Below are 25351 nucleotides of genomic sequence, written 5' to 3'. Positions count from 1 at the left end.
GAGAAGAGACCAGATTCTGGGTATATTTTGAAAGATTTGCTGATAGGATTTGTTGACTAAAAGGGTATGGAATAGGAGAGCAAGAAAAGGGGCAGTGACAATGCCAATCTTTTTGGCCTGAACAGCTGGAAGGATCAAGTTGCGAACAACTGGGATGGGAGAGACTCAGGAGAGCAGGTGGTGGGGGAGGACTTACCAAGTGACGTTGAAATGCTATTAGACATCTAAGTAGAGCTAGTGTGAGTCAGGAGTTATAAATTTGGAAGTAGCTAATACATGCTGATGCAAAAGCTATGAGCTTGGATGACATCACCCAGGGGAGTGAGTGTAGATGGGAAAAGAGAGTCCAAGCACTGAGCCCGAGCATGGAAATGTAAGATGGTAAATGTCCTTGGAGTTACAAGGAACTTTCTCAGGCTGCAATTCCAAACCTGACCGAATATTTTAGAAGTTGTACATCTGAAGCAGACTGTGTGTGTTGCTGGAATAAATGGACTTAATTAAAGAAAAGTTTTAAAACAAATATGCTAAATATTCTACACAGCAAATAATGGTTTTCATCAGTAAAAGAGTAGGTAAAATTTAATATAAATCATTTTTAGGATGTTTTTCTTACACTTAAATTAAGATGAAAGAAATCATGGCATTTTTTGTGATATGTTACATGTGTAATAAATCATATATGTGTATATAGCCTCAAAACACTCCTCATTTATTGGGGTTTAGAGTGATAGTTAATCACACTTCTTCACACCAGCTGTTTCACTTTGTTACTTTTTCTATGAATAGTATTGAGACTATGTCTACCCTTGTCCTTTTGATCCAATAACTTAAATTAATTCTGTGGGGAAAAAAGTCAAATGAATATTTTGACTGAATTGCTTGACTAGGTAATGTGTCATTTTGGTCCAAATGAATAATCCAAACCACTGTATGGAAGTGGCTTCTTGCTTTTTCCACAAAAGTTAAATGTCTAGTATTCAAATTGTTCTTCAGTATCACAGTTGGCATGTTGGTTGTGGCTACTCCTTTTGTAACAATGTGGATAATCCAATTAGCTTTAGGCATTCATTTAAAAAAAGGTATGCTTTATAAAGGTAAGAATGAAAAACACTATGAAAAATTTTAGCAGGAAAATATTTAGAAAGTTCCTTCCTTACAATTACTAATATTTACTTTAGTTTCCTTTAGGTCAGATCAGACTCTGGGAGGCTAAAGTTGAAGAGGTTGACAGATCCTGTGATTCAGATGAAGATTATGAAGCCAGTGGGCGAAGTCTTTTATCCACACATTACACTATTGTGATCCACCCCAAAGACCAAGGTCCGACTTACCTCCTGATTGGATCCAAGCATGAAAAGGTATGTAAGGTCTAATTGGTTGATTTAGAATGATTTAGACTAATATGATTAAGTATTGGTAATAATTTTCAAATGACCGTTAAGTACAATCAAAGATTTACGTATAGATTTGTTGGACACAGTATTTTTAAAATAATTTTATTTCTGATATATTTCAAACACAAAAAATATAACAGACACCCTTTTTTACTTAACAGATGTTAGATTTCATGGTATTTTTTTATCGGCATGAAATTAATAACCATCTAAGTGTTCAACAATAGGAAATTGATTAAATAATGTCCATATGATAAAATATCCTGCAGCCTTATATCTTTTTTATATTAAAAATAGATAATTATAATTTCTGAATTTTACTAACATAGTATAAGCACGTCCTTAATATAATCTCAACTATGTGAAAATATGATGTACATATATATTTTAATAGAAAGAAAAAAGTCCAGTATATTTGGGGAGCAGAAAAATGGATTCTTTTCTTTCTTTCTTCCTTATATACATAATCAATGTATACAACTTGATGCTTTGGAAATAATTATGTGCGCATGAAAACATCACTGCAGTCTATGGCATAAACCTATCCATCACATCCAAAAGTTTCCTCTCAACCTCTTTTTTAATTATTATTTTTGTGTGTGTGTGATAAGAACTACATAACATAAGATCTTCCCTCTTAGTAAATTTTAAAGTATGTAATACAACATTGTTAACTATAGGCACCATGCTGTATGATAGATCTCTAGGACTTATTCATTTTTTTTTTTTCCCAGGACTTATTCATCTTGTATAACCAAAACTTTGTACCCTTTGACTAATACCACCCTGTTTCCCCTTCCCCCTAGCCTCTGGCAACCACCATTCCCTCTCTGCTTCTATGAGTTTGACTATTTTAGATCCATCATATAAGTGGTATTATAAGGTATTTGTCTTTCTGTGTCTGGTTTGTTAGCAGGCAACAAACCTGATTGCTAAGAAACCAGACACAGAAATGTCCTCCAGATTCATCTATGTTGTCACAAATGGCAGGATTTCCTCCTTTTTAAGGCTGAATAATATTGTATGTATATACCATATTTTCTTTACCCATTCATCCATCGATGGACATTTAGGTTGCTTCCATGTCTTTGCTATTGTAAATAGTGGTGTGATGAACATGGGGGTGCATATATCTTTTTGAGTTACTATTTTATATAAATTTATATTATAAAACTTCCTTCAGATAAATACCCAGAAGTAGAATTGCTGGATCATATAGTAGTTCTATTTTTAATTTTTTGAGGAAACTCCATACTGTTTTCCATAGTGCTGCACCAATTTACATTCCCACCAACAGTGTACAGGGCTCCCTTTTCTCTACATCCTCACCTTGTTATTTCTTGTCTTATTGGGGTTTTGTTCTGTTTTTGATAGTTGCCATTCTAAAAGGTGTAAGGTGATAACTCATTGTGGTTTTCAGTTGCATTTCCCTGACGATTAGTGATGTGAGCTCCTTTTTGTGTACCTGTTAGCCATCTGTATGTCTTCTTGGGAAAAATGTTTTTCAGATCCTTTGCCCATTTTTTAATTGGATTGTTTGTCTTTTTGCTATTGAGTTGTATGAGTTTTATATGTATTTTAAATATTAACCCCTTATCAGAAATATGATTTGAAATATTTTCTCCCACTCAGTAGGTTATCTTTTCATTTTGTTGATGGTTTCCTTTGCTGTGCAGAAGCTTTTTAGTTTGATGTAATTCCACACGTCTATTTTTGCTTCTGTTGCCTGTGCTTTTGGTGTCATACCCAAGAAATCATTGCCAAGGCCAGTGTCCAGAAGCTTTTTCTCAATGTTTTCTTCTAGGAGTTTTATGGTTTCAGGTCTGATGTTTAAGTCTTTATTCCATTTTGAACTGACTTTGTGTACTGTGTGATATCAGGGTCCAATTTCATTTTTTTTAATATATATTTTATTTACTTATTTTTGGCTGTGTTGGGTCTTCGTTGCTGTGCATGGGCTTTTTCTAGTTGTGGCAAGCAGGGGCTACTCTTTGTTGCAGTGCATGGCCTTCTCATTGCGGTGGCTTCTCTTGTTGCAGAGCACAGGCTCTAGGGTGCATGGGCTTCAGTAATTGCAGCACGCGGGCTCAGTAGTTGTGGCTCACAGACTCTAGAGTGCAGGCTCAGTAGTTGTGGCATGCAAGCTTAGTTGCTCTGCAACATGTGGGATCTTCCAGGACCAGGACTCAAACCTGTGTTCCCTGCATTGGCAGGCGGATTCTAAACCACTGCACCACCAGAGAAGCCCTCCAACTTCATTGTTTTGCCTATGGATATCCAGTTCTCTCAACACCATTAATTGAAGAGACAATCCTTTGCCCACTGTATTCTTAGCAACCTTGTCAAAAATCAGTTGACCATATATGCATGGTTTTATTTCTGGACTCTCTATTCTGTCCCATTGGCCTAATGAAGCAATCATTAGGCCCATTGATGGACCTAATGTCTGTTTTTATGCCAGTACCATACTATTTTGATTACTGTAGCTTTGTAATATATTTTGAATTAGGAAGTATGATCCCTCCAGCTTTGTTCTTCTAGCTCAAAATTACTTTGGTTATTTGGGGTCTGTTGTTGTTCCATGTGAATTTTAGGATTGTTTTTTCTATTCCTGTTAAAAAAAAAATTGGGATTTTGATAGGGATTACTTTGAATCTCTATGGGTTGCTTTGGGTAGTATGGACATTTTAATAATATTAATTCTTCCAATCTATGACTGGATGTCTTTCCACTTATTTGTGTCTGCTTTAGTTTCTTTCATTAGTGCTTTATTGTTTTTGGTGTACAAATCTTTCACCTCCTTGGTTAAGTTTATTCCTAAGTACTTTATTCTTTTTTTTTTTTTTTTGCTATTGTTTTGGGATTGTTTTCTTAATTTCCTTTTCGGATAATTCATTGTTAGTGTGTACAAACACAACCGATTTTTTAAAATTAATTAGTTCGTTTATTTTACTTATTTTTTGGCTGTGTTGGGTCTTCATTGCTGTGCGTGGGCTTTCTCTAGTTGTGGTGAGTGGGGGCTACTCTTCCTTGCAGTATGCAGGCTTCTCCTTGCGGTGGCTTCTGTTGTTGCGGAGCACAGGCTCTAGGTGCATGGGCTTTAGTAGTTGTGGCATGTGGGCTCAGTAGTTGTGGCTCACAGACTTTCGAGCACAGGCTCAATAGTTGTGGCGCACAGGCTTAGTTGCTCCGTGGCATATGGGATCTTCCTGGACCAGGGCTCGAACCCATGTCCCCTGCATTAGCAGGCAGATTCTTAACCACTGCACCACCAGGGAAGTCCCCACAACTGATTTTTGTATGTTGATTTTGTATCCTGCAACTTTATTAAATGTATTAGTTCTAACAGTGTTTTTATGGAACCTTTAGGGTTTTCAACAAATAAGATAATGTCATCTGCAAACAGAGATAATTTTACTTCTACCTTTCCGATTTGGATGCCTTTTATTTCTTTTTCTTACTCTGTTGCTCTGGCTAGGACTTCCAGTGGTATGGTGAATAGAAGTGGCAAGAGTGGGCATCCTTGCCTTGTTCCAGATCTTACAGGACAAGCTTTCACTTTTTCACCATTGAGTATGATATTAGCTGTGGGCTTTTCTTATAAGGCCTTTATTGTGTTGAGGTATGTTCCTTCTGGGTATTATTTCCTTCTTTAAATTTTCTGGATTTCCTAGGTATTTTATATGTTCTATATGTATGTACTAGGAGTCAGATTTTAAATTTGATAGAATTTGTTGTATTTCATAAAAGAATATTAATTGGTTGTATTTATTCTAGTCTCTTAATGTCACGTTACTTTCTTAATTTTCTTATGCTTTTCTAAATGTGAACAATGGGGAAAAGGTACTATGAGCACAATTCAAATAAGCTGGCTTCAGAACTCTTTAAGTGGCTTTTAGTTATTATTTAAAAATTAAGAGTGTTTTTTTTCCATTGTCAAAGTTTTCTACTGTTTATGCAAGTTGTGTTTTTCCTTAAGTCATCAAAAACTGTCTCTTGGTTAACATTTCTATTAATATGTTTTGATTTTTAAGGACACTTGGCTTTATCACCTGACTGTTGCAGCTGGAAGTAACAATGTAAATGTTGGATCTGAATTTGAACAACTCGTTTGCAAATTGCTAAATATAGAAGGGGAACCTTGTAAGTTTATAACGTACAAGGCTTTATGGTTTATGAAATGGGCCCCTAACTCCCTTAGCCTAATAGAGTTTTCACTTTGCGGGTTCCTGTTTCCCTGAGATGTACCCATCTTCTCACAGGCTTTGCTTGTCATGGGCCAGGATTCTCATTGTGGTTCTTCGGCTCTAAGGACACAGTCATTCCTTGACATGTCCATATCCTGTCACACCTCTCTGCCTTTGCTCACATTACTCCCTCTGCCTGGAACACCCTTCTTCCTTCACATTCCCCACCAACTTGATGAAATCCTACCTACCTTAGGAGCTCCCCCAGCCAACCCATCCCAACTCAGCATCTGGGTCATAAAAGGTGCCTAATAAATATTAAAATTATATCCCAATGCACTTTACCATTTAAAACTTTTATAGCATTTGTTGCTTTGCACTGAAGTTTTTTTTATGGCTAAGGTTTCCCCATTGAGAGCCTAGATTCTAAGCTCTGCTTTACTTAATAATAGAGATCACATTTTATTTGCAGTGTCTAGCATAGGAATTTAATAAATGTTGATTTTAGGAATGACTTCAAGTTCCTCTTTATCTTTCTGTCTCCTGCTGCTCTGGCTTCTCCTCTCTGTATCTTCCCCCAGCTCCCTCTCATGTACAGTCATCTCCCCACCTAGGTCACCAATCTTTAGCACATTTAAGCAACATGACAACGCCCTGGTAGACTTGTTTTGGCCTAGAATATTTCTACCAAACTCTTCTAGCTTTAATTTATCCAAAACAGAAATAGGAGAATCCCAATGGCCTGGAAACTGAAATAAAATAATGTTATCAGAGGTTTTTCATGACTTTTATGACTTAAATTGTGAGCCAAGCCAGAATGAGGTAATTTCTAAAGGACTGATTTAATGTGAGGCCAAAATAAGTGATTCTTTCTATTTCCTGTTCATATTTCATTCTGTGTTTAGCCTCTCAGATATGGAGACACCCTACTTTGTGTCACAGCAAAGAAGGACTCATTTCTCCTTTGACAACACTACCTTCGGAAGCTCTACAGACAGAAGCAATTAAATTATTTAAGGTAAGATTTTATATGGAGTTATATATTGTTAAAAAATTTAATAGGAAAAAATAAAACTTCAGATTATAAAGTTTCACTCTTTTCAAGAAAATTCAAAATGTGATGATGATTAAGAAAATCTACTGAAATAGAATTAGGTGAATTTAATATGCTTTCTGAGTGAGGATTTGAGATTTACTGCAGTAAACTATCTATGGTTTGGGCCATGTGAAACACTTAATATCAGAAGAATCATTTCCTCTTCAACCTCTCAAATGGAGAGACTCCTGACATCACTTGTACCTCAGTGTTGGGAGAGGGATCAATATCCTTCTTCTTCTCCAGTGCTACTCTCACATTCTTATTACTCAACCTCTATTAGAAATCCGTGGTGACTTGAAGCTTACCATTCAACTATATCACTCTTAATCCTCCACCCCCATCATCTCTGTCATCAGTCACCTTCTGGTAACTCCTCAAATTTCATTAAGGATTTTGGCTCCCAACTCACATCTTTCTCTCTGCCTCAAATCTTGCCATTACCTGAATTACTTTGCTATCACTTCACTCACCAATGCCACGGCCTTAAGATTCCTGACCTTCTCAATGTCAGTAAGCTTCCTCTCTACCCTGCTTCACCTTCCAATTCTCCATGTCCACACCCTGACCTCAACATTCCTCATAAGTACACCACTTCTAAAAGCTTAAATTCTAATGTGTCTTTCATTAACCATAATCTCTTAGCCCATGAGCTCTCTAATTTTCTTTCTTCCATTTCTCATCCTCACTAAGACATTTTTTTGAGCCATTTATTTTCTTTGAGATCAAGAGAGAGCACAATAACTGCCTCTTGGCTTTTCTTCCTTCTTTATCTAGTCTGGATGACTTTCATTAATACTCATAGTTCCTTGGGACCTGTAGTTCCATGCAATCTTCAGCTGAACCCCAACCGAGATCAATGCTGCTGTCTTGCCTGCTTCCCTATTAATCGCATACATACTGCTAGAGAGCATCAAACAGCCGTATGGACTGGAGCCAATGTAAATCTGTGGTCTTCATTCCTTAGGGCCAACTGTCTCTCCTTTTGCTTGTCTTTGGTCACATCCCCTCAAATTCCCTACTTAGTAATGCTCCTCACAACAAAGTTACCTTCTAGTTCATTGGGAAAATTAGAGGGCATCAGAATTGATCACCTCAAATCTCCCTTCTCAACAGACATTCTTTCATCTATTTTTTCCTCCATTACTCCAGTCTCAGAATATAATGTACCTTCTATGGATTCATGTCTTGACTCTGCACTGGGACCTTGGTACTTCATTTTCCCATAGTCTCTTAAAGTCTCAATTTTTGTCTCTCTTTTGGCTTTTTCTTGCCTACATTTCACCCATCTCAAAAAATTATATATTTACTAGATAATACTAAGGAATTGTTGTTAATTTGGGAAGAGGATAATGGTGACATGATGGTTATGGGAAAAAAATCTTTATCAGTTGGAGAGCCCTACTGAAGTATTGGTAAAATAACATGATATACATTAGAATACTACAGAAAAAAAGTGGATGCAGGGGTTGAACGAAACAAGTGTGGCAAAATGCTTGTTGACAATTGTTGACACCAGATGATGGGTACATTATACTGTTCTCTCTACTTTTGTTCATGTTTTAAAATTACCATAATTTTAACGTTTTTAAAAATCCACCTGTAGAATACACAAATATCCAAAGCAAGAAAGACTTTATATAAATATATTTGAATATCTGGATGAAGTGATCAACTTTATAACAAAATATAAATGGTGAAAACCAGTTACACAGGTGAATGAAAATTTAAACAGGGAAATTTACTAAACTTTGTAAGTGTGGTTAATTTCAATGCTGTTTAAACTGTCCCAAAGCATAGGAAAGAAGGAAATTTTGCAAAATTTTTTTCTTTTACTTTTTTGGGGGTAAATCTCAAACATATATAAGAGTAGAGAGAATATTATGAAGTATAAGATACTCATCATCCAGCTCCACAGTTGTCAACATATGACCAATTTTGTTTTATTCTCCCCAACCCCACTGCTCCCCAAGATTGGATTATTTTGAAGCAATTCTCAGTCATCATGTCACCAGATTTTTTTTGTGAAGTGAGTATTCCTTTGTTACCAAACCCCAGAAAATATTGTAGAAAACAGAGCATTTCATACAAAAACTAATAAAGTATTAGTAAACAGAATCCAACATCATACTAAAAGAATACTAATCATGACTAAGAGGGATTTGTTCCAGGAAATCAAGGATGGCTAAATATTAGGATGTCTATTAATATTATTTATTATTAAGTTGACAGTCATCTCTATAGATGGTGAAAAGGCATTCATAAAATACTGATAGATATTTCCTTAACATGATAAAATATTCCTGCTTAGTAAAAACAAATGTCATGCTTTATGGGGAAATGCTTTAAACATTTTCATTAAAGTGAAGAACAAGACAATCATACTCACTCCCATTAATATTTTAAAAACTTCTTATTAAAGCATAATCTGTATAGAGTGTATCCCCATTATTATTAATATTATTATTATTTAGCATTCTATTAGTGGTACTAACCAGTTGCAATTAGGCAGTGAAAACAAATTAGAAGGGAACAAATTGGAAATGCAAATATTTACAGATTATGTAATTGTATACCTGGGGAAAAAAACTTAAAAAACTACTACAAACAAAAAAGATAATTCAAAAAAAAAAAAGATAATTCAATCAGATAGTGAGGTACAAAATTAATAAGCAGAAATCAAAACTTTTTACACGTACAAACAACAACCAGTTAGAAGATAAAAGGAAGAACTTCTGCTTTTTGGCTGTGATGGAGCAACAGGAACTGGATTTACCCTACCAATGGTTTTCAGACTTGAATAACAGGCTGTGCAGGACAGTGATCCTCAGGAAAACAAATGAAGTAAGCTTTACAATCGTTGCAGCTTAATATCTTGGAGAGAGTTTCATGACCACAGTGCATGGAGGGACACCCAGATGGTGCTTGGCAGTCTTCCTGAGTTACCAAGACAGAGTTTAGAATTTGAGGAGGCCAAGATGGTTAGAATTCACAAAACTGAGAGGAGTGAGCAAAAGAGAGTGGGAAAGTGCTCCACAGATTCATAGAGGGTTCCTTTTGAGTTTTTAGCTGAGAACTGATAATCATATGTGTGTGAGGAAACTACCTGAGGCTAGGGAAAGAATTACCAGAAAAGAATAGACAAAAAAAAAAAAAAAATTCCTGGAGCTTACACATAGCTGAAAATAGTTTGTATTCCTATCATCCAGAATGGAAAGACCTCCTAATGCACTAAGCATCAAGTAGAGTACTCAAGATAGAAGTCACATTGATTTTTAATAACCTAACCTCAGAAATGGCATATCATCATTTCTGCCATATTCTACTGGTCACACAGACTAACTCTAGTACAATATGGAAGGGGATTGCCTCAGATATTGTCTGAATATCAAGAGATGGAGATCATTGGGGGCCATCTTGGAGACTAGCAGCCATACTTCATATATTCAAGAAAGTAGAGGACAGCATAAGCATTTTAAGAAGAGTAATGGAAGATATTTAAAAGATCCAAATTGAACTTTCAGAGATGAAAAATGTAGTGGCTAAAATGAAAAAAATACCCTGGATGAGATTAACAACAGGTAAGGTAATGCAGTAGGCAAGACTAGTGAACTTAAAGACATAGCAAGAAAAATTATCCAAAATGAAACACAGAGTTTAAAAAAAACTGAAAAAAATTGAATACAGTACAGTGAGCAATGGTATATTTTCAATCAGCCTAATATATATGGAATTGGAGTTCCACAAAAGGAAGAAAGGCAACAGAAAAATATTCAAGGAAATAATGGCTTAAATTTTCTTTTCCCAAATTTAATGAAAACTATAAAACTCTCAAATTTAAGAAGTTCAGTGAATCTCAAACAGAAGAAATGTGACAAAAAGTACTCTAATATACATCATAATCAGTTGCTTTAGACAAGTTATAAAGAGGGTGGTGGTTTGGGAGGAATAACCTAACACATAGAGAACATAGATAAGAATGACAGCAGACTTCTTATTGAAAACTATACAAGTCATAAGATAGTAGAGTAACATCTTTAAAGTACTGCAAGGAAAAAAAATCTATCAACCTAGAATTCAATATCCAGTGAAAATATTTTTCAAAAACAAAGGTGACATAAAGGCTTTTTCAGATATATAAAACCTGAAAGAATTACTCCCCAGAAGACCAATACTACAAGAAATGTTTAGTGATGTCCTTTAGGCAGTCAGAAAATGATGCCAGATGGAAATCTGGATTTATGCAGAGGAATGAAGAGCACTAGAAATGGCAAATATGTGGATAAATATATAAGAATTTTTCCTTATTATTTCAATCTCTCTAAAAGATAATTGACTGTTTAAAGGAAAGATAATAACATTGTATTGTGGGGTTTAAAATTATATGTAGAAATAAAATATATGACAATAATAGCACAAAGACTGAGAGAGGGGAAATGTAAGTATACTGTTGTAAGGTTCCTATACTACAAGAAGTGGTATAATATTCCTTAAAGGTAGACTGTGATAAGATTAAAATATATGCTAAAACCCTAAAGCAACCACTTAACAAAAGTCAAAGAGGTTTAGCTGATAAGCCAATAAAGGACATAAAACAGAATCATAAAATATACTCTAGTAATTTTTTAAAAGGCCGAAAAAGAGGAAAACCAAAAAGAACATATGAGACAAATATAAAACAAATAGCAAGATAGAAGATTTATTCCTGATCATACTAATAATTACATTAAATTTAAATGGTCTAAACACTCCAATTACAAGGTTGAGATTGTCAGATTGTATAAAAAAACACGATCCAACTATATGCTGTCACAAGCAGTACTTCTTTTGTTTTCTGACATTTGTTGTAAGAAAACAAGACTGACATTTTAAAATAGCCTGCTCAAAAGAAACTGATTTCACTCTCAGAACTTCATTTTACTCCCAAATATCAATGTCATTAATAAGCCCAATATATTTAATTCATTGAAACAAATATATATTACACTATAACTACAAATTTATTTAATACATTATTACAATAATTTGGGGTTCAATTAGCATGCAAGTATTTTTAAGAATTCATAGATAGAACACTTTATGAGTACTGAAGTTGCTTCCCCTGCCTTTAGGCAATCCATCCTAAACTTTCTCAGGCAAGTGTACCTACTCCTCTAGTCAGGAACAAAACAAATTTTCACAGTTTTATTACAATGAACTGTTAAAATGAAGAATGATAAGTATTAATATCCTACTTTGGAAAATGTCTAGGAAAGATTATGCTATAACCTTTTACTAGTAACCTACTCCAAAATTTAATCTCTTTGGGGGAAAAAAGTATTTATTTGCATTCATTTTAAGTTATTTATTCTACTATTTCCCAAAATATTTTCCTCAGTAAACTAGTTTTTAAAGATGCCAATTGGTATTACTAGAAAAAAATAAAGATGGGAAGGGATTGTAGTCAAATAAGTTTAGAAATTCTGTGCTGTGTAGAGAATACAAAGATAAATAAGAAAGAGTCCTTGTCTTTATGAAGTTTATAGTCTGGTAGACCAGGGACTATTACTGTTCCATATGCCCTTAAAATGAATGCATATTCTGCTCTGAGGTGGAGTATTCTACAAATGAGTTCAAGTTGGTTGATAGTGTTATTCAGATTTTCTAAATCCATACTGATTTTTCTGCCTACTTGTTCTCTCAAATATTGACAGGGGATATTGAAATCTCTAACTTTAATTGTGAACTTTGTCTGTTTCTCCTTATAGTCCTATAGGTTGTTGCACCATGTATTTTGAAGCTATGTTATTAAAACATTTAGGATTGTTATGTCCTCTAGATGAACTGACCCCTTTATCATTATAAAATGACCCTCTTTATCTCTGGCAGAATCCCTTGCCCTGAAATCTACTCTGTCTGATATTAATGCAGCCACTCTGGATTTCTTTTGATTAGTGTTATCACAATATATCCTTTTCCATCCTTTTAAACAAAAGCTATTGCTAAGAAGAGGATCAATATTTCATGCAGAATAAATCTGATCATTTCTCACCCTGAGTATATCTATTTTTTTCATTTAATTCAGACCTGCCAACTTTTTATAAATGCAGCAGTTGACTCTCCTGCAATTGATTACCACATATCTCTAGCCCAGAGTGCTTTGCAAATCTGTTTGACACATCCTGAGCTACAGAATGAAATTTGCTGTCAGCTCATTAAACAGACAAGACGGAGACAGCCACAGAATCAACCAGGACCACTGCAGGTATCTGTTGATACATATACATGCAATTTTAAATGATGTTGTGTTCCTGATTGTAAGAAAAATACATATTCAATACAGACATTTGGAAAATTACAAAAAGTATGAAATGGAAAAACAGCTATTAATATTTTTATGTATATCTTTTCAGTTTCTATATTTATATATAAATGTATATGTGTATATCTTTATGCACTCACAGTTTTTCACATTACTAGAGCTACAATGTACATACTACTTTTTAAAAACTATAGAACATAATCATTTCCCCTATAGCCTTCAATAGTCTACAAAACATTAATACTAGTTGCATTAATATCAATTACTATACATTTAGGTTTTTCCAGTTATTTTTCCTATAATAAATACCACTACATTAGACATCTTTGAACCTAAATTTTGTGTGCAAGTCCAGTGAATTTCATTGAGTCCACTTCTAGAATTTTCCTATATCTTCAACAATGTTCAGTGTAATTCTTCTTTTAATTCCTTTCCAGGTAAAAAGTAGTATTTCACTATTGATTTTGGATGCATTTCCTTAATTATTAGTGCAGTTGAATTTATTTTCAGGGGGTTTTTGGTCACTTGTGTTTACTCTTCAGTGAATACCTCTTTTAATCTTTGCTTACTGACTCCCTGTCAACTACAGGATAAAATAGAAATTTCTTACCCTAGCCTGTAAGACTCTCAGGGGTGGATCCAGGTTTTGTGGGACTTGAAGCTCATGCAGCGAATACTCTCCAAGAAAAAGAGTACAAAATACATTACTTTTACACATTTTAAAAGAACGTATGACCATTCATATGACTAGGACAGCTCATCGGGCCTGTCCCAGGGACTTGGAGGGGACCTGTGCATAGAGGGGTTCTGAAGCTTAATCTTTATGTGAATCAAGGGCCCTTCATAGTCTGGCTCCAGTGGCCTCCTCTTTCTCCACTTCATTTTATACTTCCTGCCTCCAGTGTACAGTGAATGAATAAACTCTCCCCATTCTTCAAACATACCCTGCCTTTGCATTATCCTTCACCTTGCACCTGGCATTATTCCTGTTACCTGGATCCCTCTGCTTTCTTCCTACCTGTGACTTCACCGTCCAGCCCAAGCAACATCTCTCCCATATATTCCTTCCTGACTTCCGCAACAGTAAGTCATTCCCTCCATTGGTTATACTTAAAAAATATTATTACAATGTATTAGCGATATTATATTATAAATTACTGTTTCAATATATAATGTCTTCTCCTGGACTGTAGGTTCTTCAAGGGCAGGGCCTTTCCCCCTTCTCCTTTTTTATATGACATTTAAAAAATTATTGAAGTTATACTTGCTTAATTAAAAAAATTAAGATAGAAAATAGAATATAGTCCAGAGCAAGAGAAGAATAAAAATCACATACAATTCTATTACCTAGACATACCTCTGTTAATATTTTTGTACTTGCCCCTTATTTAGGTATGTATCTATATATGGGTAGATAGGTTTTGCTTTTTGTATAAATAATTTTTTTTACTATTTTTCAATCTGCCCTTTCTCAGTGCCATTACTTATATTTCAATGAATGAGTTAATACATAAATGAACAAAAAGCAACAATTTCCCTGATCTTTGGGTGTGATATCAGAAAGGACTACCATATCATGTCTTCTGGTACCTCAGTTGTAGACAACAATATATACAACTAGATGGATTATGGTTCTGACCCAATAGGAAGCTTTTATGTTTTTATGTATTATAAACGCTCTAAGCAGATAATGCATATATGGAAAAAGCAAAAACATGTGGGGTCAAGTAAGACTGTCATCATCCCCTTGCTCTCACAGCCTCTGTCAGTCATACTTGCCCTGACTTGGATCTCTGACGACCACATGGTGTCTGACCTGTGATGCTTCTCTTTGCCCAGGGCTGGCAGCTCTTAGCGCTCTGTGTTGGGCTCTTCCTTCCCCATCATCCTTTCCTGTGGCTCCTCAGACTCCACCTAAAGAGGAATGCAGATTCCAGGTACGCAGAATTCTAGCCAGCTAAACCATTTATGTGGCCTCTGAGTGTCTACAATAAGTCAAAGGTATTCAGTAACCTGCCAGGTACATTTGTGGAAGAGTGTGTGAAACAAATGTTGGTACAGGAAGCCTTTGGTTATCATTTATGCGGAGCTGGGAAAATATTTCCTTTGTTATGTTAAATCTCTTATGGAAGATTACAGTAAAAGCTTGAAAAACTGACAAAGAATATTTTAAGTGAAAAGTCTATGTACATTTCAAGTATGAATGTGTTATCATTAGTGGGTGTTCATTCAATAAAAGCAACTATTTTGTTTCCTTATTTTTCCTATTACTATTTTCTTCACATTGAATTCTTTTATGTAGAAGACTTCTCTGATGGTCTTCCCACCTTTTATAATTGTATGTATTTGAATTACTTCAGAATTTTTACTCCTTTGAAAAAGACTCATAAAATTCAGCTGTCAGAGGGGCTTTCTTACAGTGAGACCCAGGGCACCCAGCCAAGGGTTATCAGGATCATTTTGTCCAAGAGGTTCATATTAGGTTGTTTAAACAGACTCTGGGATTCAAACAAACAAACAAATGATGAATCAAAAAACAACTTGAAAGCAGTAGGAAAATATACTCCAGCTCATAATATATTTTGGAGACTCTGTCATCAAGGTCATGTGATTCCAATAGCAGTCACTGAGGACCCCCTACCCCTCCAGACAAAGGTGACATTTTAAAGTCTACCTAGAAGGCACTGGAATAAAAATATATTTAGAGATATTATCAACCTGCTTTTATAAACAGAATAAAAATTATATATAACAAATGAGGGCAAATAAGATCTCTATCCAGCTTTTACTGGATTTATTTACTCCACTGGTTTTGTTTAACATTTAACATTTTTAAAGAAGTGCATGTTTTGCAAAAAAGGAAAATATATTTTTATTTTTGTTTGAAGATATTTTCTTACCTTGCTTAGCAGGAATGGCATTAACTTCTATGTTCTTCAAAAGAGAACTCTCCTCATCGTGCACTTCTTAAGTTATCCTGTACTAGTCTTTATACAGTTATTTTCTTTATATTTGTTAATATAATCATTATATATTGACCATAAAATGTCTGGTAATTTTAAATATATTTTGTGACTGTAATAATACAATAACAATAAAGATTGTTTTGTGGGGAAGTCTGGTTTAGTCAGTAGCAAAAGTAAAGACACTAGAATTTGAGAAAAGTAACAGCAGTTAATATCACTCAAAAAGAAAAATTGGGCTTCCCTGGTGGCGCAGTGGTTGAGAGTCCGCCTGCCGATGCAGGGGACGCGGGTTCGTGCCGCGGTCGGGGAAGATCCCACATGCCGCGGAGCGGCTGGGCCCATGAGCCATGGCCGCTGAGCCTGTGCGTCCGGAGCCTGTGCTCCACAACGGGAGAGGCCACAACAGTGAGAGGCCCGCGTACAGAAAAAAAAAAAAAAAAAAAAAAAGAAAAGAAAAATTACTGTCAACATTAGCATAATACATTGTAATATTTGTATACCAAGGAAAGCTTTCTTAATGGTTTCATATATGTAAAAGGTTGTCTTAATTAAATTTGTTCTTAGGCTTTATCTTAAGTTTTGTATTATAGGACAGAATTTGGAAAATATGCCATTTACTGCCAACGATGTGTAGAAAGAACGCAACAGAATGGAGATCGAGAAGCAAGACCCTCAAGAATGGAAATTCTTTCCACCCTTCTTCGAAACCCATATCATCATTCTTTGCCCTTCAGTATCCCCGTACACTTCATGAATGGGATATATCAGGTAGATTAGACTTTCTACCCAGTGAAAACATGCTTAGTCTAGAATTCTAAGTGCACTCTGTGGAACTGGGAAGTGAGACTGTTTCCCTATTTCTGTCAGCTCCTGGCAGTGATAAATATGCAAATGTATTAGACCTTCTGTCAGGACAGCTGAGTTGTGAAATAGTTTTGCTAAAAAGGATTCACACTAAAAAAATCCATAATTGAACCAAATAAGGGAGGAGTTTCACTACCATTATAATTCTGATGGAGAAAAACAAAAAGATTGAGGCCTTTCCCCACCTGGGTACCGGCTAGGTGAGAAAATAATTACTAACGTGTGGGATGTGTACAGGTTTAGTCTCTTTAAAATCTCCAGATCTCAGGAATTATCTGGGAAAACTGTCCAAGCCCTCCCAACTCAGATCTAACTGCTTGCTTATTAACTCAAGCAAACATGTTCCAAAGCTAACAATTAGTCTTTGTAGCTCTAAGCCTTTTATCATGGAATTCAGATACTTAACTGCATATTAAAGAAACAAAAATTAAATGTGCTTATTTTTTTTCCTTTGCTTAAAGATTACATATTGTACTGTAGTTCTTGGTTTGCTTCTAATGGGCAGGCATAATATCTCTGCAAGATGTTTGCAGCTGTCAAATGATCTTTCTATTTTGAATTCATGTCTGTTGGCTGAAGCCAAGATTTCTGAATTCTTACATCAAGCTAATGACTAAGATGACATTAAATTTCTCCAGCGGAGCTTTGGAAAAAAAGTTAAAACACCTAGATAAATATGCTATCATTAATCATGCATCAAGAATGCCCTGTTTCCCCCCTGAAATCTAAGTTTGAAATGTTTGTACCTTTTTATTAAGAGAACGACTTTGTTATTTCTGTTTAGGTAGTTGGATTTGATGCATCCACCACAGTGGAAGAATTTTTGAATACTTTGAACCAGGATACAGGGATGAGGAGGCCAGCACAGTCTGGATTTGCATTGTTCACAGATGATCCTTCTGGCAGGGATTTAGAGCATTGTCTTCAAGGAAACATCAAGGTAAAACCAACTCCTTTTAAGGAGGCAGACCCAGAAAACAGCAAAGAAGCTACTCTGCTATTTGCAAAAAGTTTAGCTCAAGAATTTTCCAAAAATTTAAGCAATCTAATTTTCATAATAAAAATAATATTGCAGGACTTTGTTGAAGCCGTAGAATTCTTAATACAATCTGCACACACACATACTCCATGTTAAAGAGAAGAAGAGGATTAATAATAGTAATAATACCCTAAATATTAGGGTAAAAAGAGTGGAGGTGTGGAAGGTCTAATAAAATGGCTTTCCATTTTATTCATTCACTCAGCAATATTCATGGAACTGTTTATTGTGTCCCAGGAGCTGGTCCAGACCCTGTGGGTAATATAAAGAAGGTCGAGAAATTGTCCCTGCACACAGTGAACTTCTAATTTGCTTAGGAAAGAGTAGCCTTATACACTGATAACCTTCAATCTGAAAGTGATAAATATATAAAGAGCGAGGTGAACATTCTACAAAGGGAGAGATTAAGTTCAGATTGGAAATTAGGGAAGAGCTCAACTGGTCTTTGAGGGATTGGTAGAATATGGACCTGTGGAAATAAAGAAGAGATTCCAGATATAAGGAAAATCATGAGCAAAGACAGAGAATTGGAAGATTCTTTAAAAATGTTTTCTAGGTCATAGTAAAATAACTGTAATAAAGTTTCCATCTAGCAATGGCAACAATTAAAAATATAGAATATAGAACCATAAGGAACCTTAGAGAAATAACCCACTTATTTTGCAAATGAGGAAACTGAAGCCCAGAGTGAAAAATGACTTATGGCAAATCAAACAGCTAGAACCAGGTCTGGACCCTCTTACTTGATGTGGCCCTTGATTGCTCTTGGGAATAAGTACCTTGTTACGGAGTAAAGGTATTTCTATGATTTGGAGATTAAAGAATTGGGGCAAAGCAAGGGACACACCCATGAGTTTAGAACATGTGAAATATCAGTACTTTCATCTAACTCCCAGAAGCCCAGCTCCACTTGCAGAACGATCTGTTGGGTGTCCATGGGGTTCCGCAGACTATGTTAAAGCTCATACTTAGTTCCTTAAGGAGTACTGGTCAGAATATAGGATTTCCACCTCACTCCACCCCACCCCTGCCTTATTTCTTCAGCTGCATTTTGAGACATCTAGATAAATGAATGTCTTTTTCTTCTCAGCTCCAAGTATATCCTGTTTAGATCAACAATTCCAAATGTAAATTTTTGAGACAGACATTCCTTGAGCACTGTTAATAATTAGTCAATAAGATAAGCTAGTATTTTTGGTTGGCTTGAACTGAGTAAATATCAGGGGCTTTGGTGAATAACTGCTTACCCCATAATTCTGAAAACTGTTATTTATAATTCTCAAATGACCAGTCTAAAAAAAACAAACAAACATTTATTTGGTTCCTGAAGAATTTTTGTTCTTTCCCAATCAAAAATCTTAACATTATATTTCAGATTTCTTTGGTATAACATCAGTTATTCCCATCTTTATAAACTCAGAAGGTGGGAAGTTGCTTCTTCAGTGACTAAATCATGAAAAAATTCCTGGAATCTTCTTGTTTCCAGTCTCATGCAGTCCTTCATTAAGATTCCTTTTTGAGTAAAAAATTCATGGCCATAGTCCAAAGTTAATGTGTGTCCAAAAGGATAAGAGGACCAAAGAGTGATTTATAATTAAATTCTAAACTCAGAGCTGCAGAAGCTTAAAACAGAAAGCACCAGTCCATTTGGTTTGATCACATTAATTGAAAAATTTCAGTCTATAGACATGCTTGTCTTCAAAAAATACCCAATGTGAAAAATATTATGAATCTCCATTTTCCACTTCCCTTCTAGATTTGTGACATTATCTCTAAATGGGAACAGGCTTCCAAAGAACAGCAGCCCGGGAAATGGGAAGGTACGAGAACCGTTCGTCTCACTTATAAAAACAGGTGAGTAATGCCGTTGCCAAGTGCCAAAGTGGGAGTATGCATCTATGTTCAAATCATGCACCTACAATTTAGTTTCCTATTGAATAGCCTTAAAAGTTATATTCATTTATATGTTTTCTTATAAATGGTAACTGTTTCTATAGGAAGAAGAAACTGTCATATAAATTTTTTTCTCTAATTCTAGTTTGTTAATATCATGAATAATTATATTTTATAAAAATATGCACTTGGACAAAGATTAGAAAAAAACTATAGGAAAATATAGCTGCTCTCTTAGGGTAGTTGATATAATTTTTCACTTTCAAAATTTCCTTTAACACTATTTTACATTTTTTCATAAGCCTGAATACTCAAATACCCTACTGTAGATCTGTAGTAAGAAGTATTTGTTTACCCAAGTCTTTCAGAAGTGATATATTCATATCCATTCATTCTTATTCTTTCATATTCTCTCTTCCTCTGTATTTATTGAGCTTCAACTATAAGCCTGGCACTTAGCTAGATGCTCTGGATAAAATGATAATAAAAACAGACACATCTTTTGGAATTTACAGGCTAGTGAGGAAGACGGTTGCTAATTTTACAATGACTCTAATGAGTATATAATAACATATTAAGTTCTCTGAAAGAAAAGAGCATGGCTCTGTGAGAGCACATGGCAAAAATCCTGACCTAGCCTGGAGACTTTGGGAGGCTTCTTTAAGGAAATGATGCTTATGCCCACGTCAGAAGGGCGCTGAGAGTGGAAATGGATGGAAAAGGATGTTCAAAGCCTGTATAAGGAGGCTGTGCAGTGTTTCAGGAACTGGGAAAAAGCTGGTAGGGCTGGAGCACTCACTTTCTCAACTGATACAATTTTAAAAGACTTTGGCAAATGATCAGAAATCAGGTTTTCTTTCTTTCTTTCTTTCTTTTTTAATATCTTCTTTTCTTCCATGTATTAGTAGAAGGTGGTATTTAATAAAGAGTGTTCACTGACCAGGTCATATTAACTGTACAACAACAGCAAAAAAACTAAAAAAAAAGTATTTTCTTGTTTTATTTGACTCATATCCCATAAAGTAAGAAATCTAAAATATCAGACCAAGAGCCTGGTAGAATTATTGGTGAAGTGTTGACTTCTTTCAGAAGGCTACTTTTGGAATATGTTCATAGATCTGAAATTGGGATATGAGAAGTAAGGGTACTATGTAACATAAAGAATGTAACAGCCTTTGATCCAGTTCAGGATCTCTTTTTCTGACACTTTATTCCACAGAAATACCCGCACAAGTGGGCAAGAATATTCCAGTATGCTTTATAACAGTGAAAAATAAGTGTTGTAGGGGGCACTTAAGTTTATCAATAGGGGAACAGTTAAATAAATATTGTGCATTCATATTGTGGATTCCTCTTACACACTCAGACATTGAAGGGTCACCACTGTTTGAACAGACTCCTTTGATCTGAATGGTGGTTTTGAGCCACGAGAGCTTCTCTGTTCAGGGGTTCATGAGCTGAGGTGATTCGCAGGAGTTCTGGGTAACGAGAAGGTAACTGTCAAGCTTTGGTATCTAAGGTTTTAAAATCTCCTATTCGTAGAGATAAGCAGGATTATTTAGATACTAGAAATCTAATAGGCTGTACTCCCAGAGGAACCTGTTTCCGCTGATGGCAGTCTTCATCTGTGGCCCTTTGGTGACTGGCAAGAACAGCAGCTGGAAGACGTGGACCTTCCAGATGATTGTTTTAGTTTTGTGATCGCTGGAGCAGTGGTTCTCAAAGTGTGGGTCCTGGGTCTGCAGCTTCAGTATCACATGGAAACACGTTGAAATGCAAATTATTTGGCCCCATGTCAGGCCTACTAAGTCAGAATGTCCGGGGATAAGGCCCAGGAGTCTGTTTTAACCACTCTCCAGGTGATTCTTACTCATGCTAAGTTTTGAGAAGCACTGATCCAGAGGTCCGTGTTGCTGCCTGTGTCTTTTGTGGAAGGAAGCCAGCTCCTGGACCTGACCTGCCATATATCTTTATGTAGAAGAGGTTCAGGAATTTTCATTTGGTTTTGTTGGCACTAAGTGGAATTACGTCCATGTCTAAGACTATTCCTAACACTGCATAGCTTATGAATGCTGAATACATACTGATTTTGACTGTGATGGCCACAGTTGGAACCAAAATTAAATGGATGAAATGGAGAAAAGTGGTCTGAAAGACGTAAGAATTACTGTGCCAAGTCTAGCAAACACCACCAGGGAGGACAAAGACAGTCATGAATAACACAATGCCTTGTTAACAACAACAAAGCTTTATGACAGTATCTTTGACATCAGAGAAAAAGCAACTCGATCATAACGTTTAATTTTTAACAGAAATCTGAAATGGCTGGATAGCCACATCTATGAGAAAGTACTGTTTCTAAATGCGGTCGTGATTTGCACATGTGTAAAATGGCTTAGACAATGAGCCCTAATTTCCAGGGACACAGTTAGGAGGGGAGCTGGCTGTGACCTACCATGCAGCTGCGGACTTGATTCTTCATCTGTCAGGCAGCACTGTAATAAGCAAAACTAAAGCACCAGCTCTCTTTATCATGGAATTTTTGCTTATATTTAGTAAGTTATGGAATTTTAATTATTTAGATTTAGGGGTTAATGATCTAATTAATAGGTTTTGAACTTGTTCTCATAGAAAACCATTTGGTAACTAACGTTTAAATTCTATTCATATTTAAGCCACTTATTTAATTTGGTTTCTTACTGTCTATTTGAAATTGCAAAATCAAAGCATGTTTTTAACAAAACAAAACTGGCAAGGGTCTTTCTCTACAGAGAACAACTCTTCCTTCTCCCCTCTTTGAAACGAAAGATTATTTTCAATAATTCTTTGTTATTGTTTTCTGGAACATAGTTTAACATTCCCATCTCTGCCACCCTTAGCTGACTGTAAGAGCACCTATATCCATTGGATCCTAAGCCAACAAGCCTCTTCACAGGTCACCTAGTGTATGCCATTTCTTCCAGCTGTGTTCACACCAAAAAAAAAAAAAAATTCTAGTATGAAGAGACTCTTATGATTCTAAAGACCTCTAGAGAAGGCTCATCATCATCATAATAGTAATAATAATAACTGCCACCAATATTTATTGAGCACTTACCACATGCCAGGCCCTATGCTGAGCTGTTTATATGCGTCATCTCATTTAATCCTAACAACACCTCTAGGTAGGTGTTATCATTAATCTCCATCTTATAGATGAGGAAACTGAAGCTTTAGAGAGTTAACTCATTTACCCAAGGCTACAGAAGGGATTTTTCAGGGGTTTTTTGGCAAATAGTTTCCATGTGTAACAATTCTCACCACCATTCATTTATCCATTCATGCCGTAAACATCTATCCAGTGTCTGCCAGTGCCAGGCCTTGTTGAAGCCCTAGAGATTCAAAGGTGAATAGAATTTTCCTACCCTCTAGAAATCTTACAGTTTATAGGGAGAGACAGACATGAATTCTTAGCAATGTGATTAATGCTGTAACAGTGACAGTATAGCAGAGTAGTGAAGAACATGGGCTCTGGGGAGAAACTGCCGGGTTAGAATCCTGGCTCCCCCACTCACTCTGTGACCTTGGACAAGTCACTCACCATCTCTGTGCCTCAAGTCCCCTCTACGTGAAGTGGAGATGAAAACAGTACCTACCTTTAGGGTTGCCTGAGGGACTAAATGTTGGCAAATGTAAAGCACTTGGATCAGAGCCTAACACATAGTAGATACCCCTCTTGTTGTGAATATAGCATGTCTGTTGTGTGAACAGAGAGGCTTCTCACAGTGGTGACTTCTGAGCACAGGACTTGTGGTAGCCACAGAGGCCGGAGGAGAACAGGGAAGGGGCGTCACAATTGCAGATTTCGTAGTGTTATTAGCAGACCATGGTGGACAGAGGAAGGAAGGAAGGTAAATGGAGAGTGAAGGCAGGCTGCTTCCTCAGTAAGTTTACATGATGATGAGAAAGGCAACAGTAGGAAATAAATGCTCTGAGGACTGAAATATGGAGCCGGTTGGAGGCGAGCAAAAGGATTACCCAGCAGTGCCGAGAGCTCTGCTGAACTTGGAGCAGTGTGTTTGCTGATACTGGTCCACATAGTGACATGATTTCCATCCCACAGTGTTCAGCTTCCTGGATGTCAAGTGAGGAGGTGGGCATTTGGGAATGCCCCAGCCTTCCAACGTGTGCCCTCCCTGCTGTGACAGAAGCCCCTTTCTCTGTTTCAGGCCCCTTTAGGATTGGAGAGCAGCTGGAAGCTGGTCATATTGGGAGAGACTCAGATCATGTAACCCCGGCACCTTTCCTATTCAAGATCCATGGATTTGATTTTCTGACTTCCGGATCATTTTTGTGACTCTTTAGTTCCTCTTCACATTCTCTCCAAATCCCTGTGTAGCTGTTGGAGCCCAAACTGTTCCATTAGGGGCTTGAGCCTATGATTCCTACAGGTTGTGTTCCTATAGGTGTGTCTGGAATTGTTTTTCTCCTTTGTGCCTATAGTGCTTCATTTTCCCTTCCCAGGTGCAGTCTTATTGGCATGCCAGAAATGATAGAAAATGCACTTTAGCTCTTCTTGCCTGTAGCCATTTGAACTACAGGTTCTTTTTTCCCTCCTAGCTGTATTACCAATTCAAACTTTTACTAAGAACCTTCCAATGGTTAACACTTAGCTAAAAAAACCCTAATGCATTATAGTGATGAATAAGACATAGTTCTTAACTTCAAGTGGAGAAAATAAGCTAAGTACAAAAACATTCACATGCCAGAAAGGGAGGGCTTTCATCTTAAACTTTATTCTCTTTATTTTATATCCCTTTGCTAACACCATTTTGAATTTAGAAACTATTTCTGTTGCCCAGCCATATTCTCCTACCAGTTAACAATTTGCCATCATGCAGTCACAGATAATTATTTTATCAAGAAACCACTCTGGGGCTTCCCTGGTGACGCAGTGGTTGAGTCCGCCTGCCAATGCAGGGGATGCGGGTTCGTGCCCTGGTCCGGGAAGATCCCACATGCCGCGGAGCGGCTGGGCCCGTGAGCCATGGCCGCTGAGCCTGTGCGTCCGGAGCCTGTGCTCCACAGCGGGAGAGGCCACAGCAGTGAGAGGCCTGCGTACCACAAAAAAAAAAAAAAAAAGAAAAAGACACCACTCTGAATGATGGCCCAGGCCAGTGATTCTTAAGCTGGCGTGAACGGAAAGAATAATCAGAACCATGGGGAGGAATAGCTTTTCAAAGTACATCCCCCGTGCTTCCCCCAAGATTCTGACCTGCTGCCCTCTCATTCCTTGCTATTTGAGGTAATTACCACGAAAGATTCCGTAACTGATGATAGGGTGTCCTCTCCCTATCATCAAGTGGATAGGGGAAAAAAGGCTGGAAATCCGGTTATAGCTAATTGAGCACACACTTAACAAATGCCAGATCTAAATCTCTGTTTTCCTGCCACTGTGTTGTCATGACAATATTAAGGTATGTCACGGGGCTGCTTACCCACACCACTGTCACGGCATTTACAGTGTTTACAGTGCTCTGTGCCTGCCCTGCAGCCTGGAATCAGAGCCCCAGAAGCCTCACATACCAAGAAACAGCACAGTGATTAAACATAGAGGGTCACTGAATTG

The 25351-nt window shown here is 36.6% G+C and overlaps 1 protein-coding gene across 2 annotated transcripts in view; it reads left to right on the top strand.

Annotated features, from left to right (window-relative positions):
* Nucleotides 1–25351, top strand: part of PLEKHH2 (pleckstrin homology, MyTH4 and FERM domain containing H2) — a 106898-nt gene that overhangs the window by 67912 nt on the left and 13635 nt on the right. For both annotated transcript variants that reach the window (XM_060026716.1, XM_060026715.1), the window contains 8 exons: nt 1182–1361; nt 5432–5540; nt 6490–6602; nt 12745–12924; nt 14821–14918; nt 16538–16715; nt 17596–17751; nt 19607–19704. In XM_060026716.1, coding sequence (XP_059882699.1) covers nt 1182–1361; nt 5432–5540; nt 6490–6602; nt 12745–12924; nt 14821–14918; nt 16538–16715; nt 17596–17751; nt 19607–19704 — 1112 coding nt within the window. The remainder of the gene's footprint in view (nt 1–1181; nt 1362–5431; nt 5541–6489; nt 6603–12744; nt 12925–14820; nt 14919–16537; nt 16716–17595; nt 17752–19606; nt 19705–25351) is intronic.

Source organism: Delphinus delphis, chromosome 12, assembly GCF_949987515.2.
Source record: "Delphinus delphis chromosome 12, mDelDel1.2, whole genome shotgun sequence".
Classification (NCBI taxonomy): Eukaryota; Metazoa; Chordata; class Mammalia; order Artiodactyla; family Delphinidae; genus Delphinus; species Delphinus delphis.
This window is presented reverse-complemented; position numbering and strand designations above follow the sequence as displayed.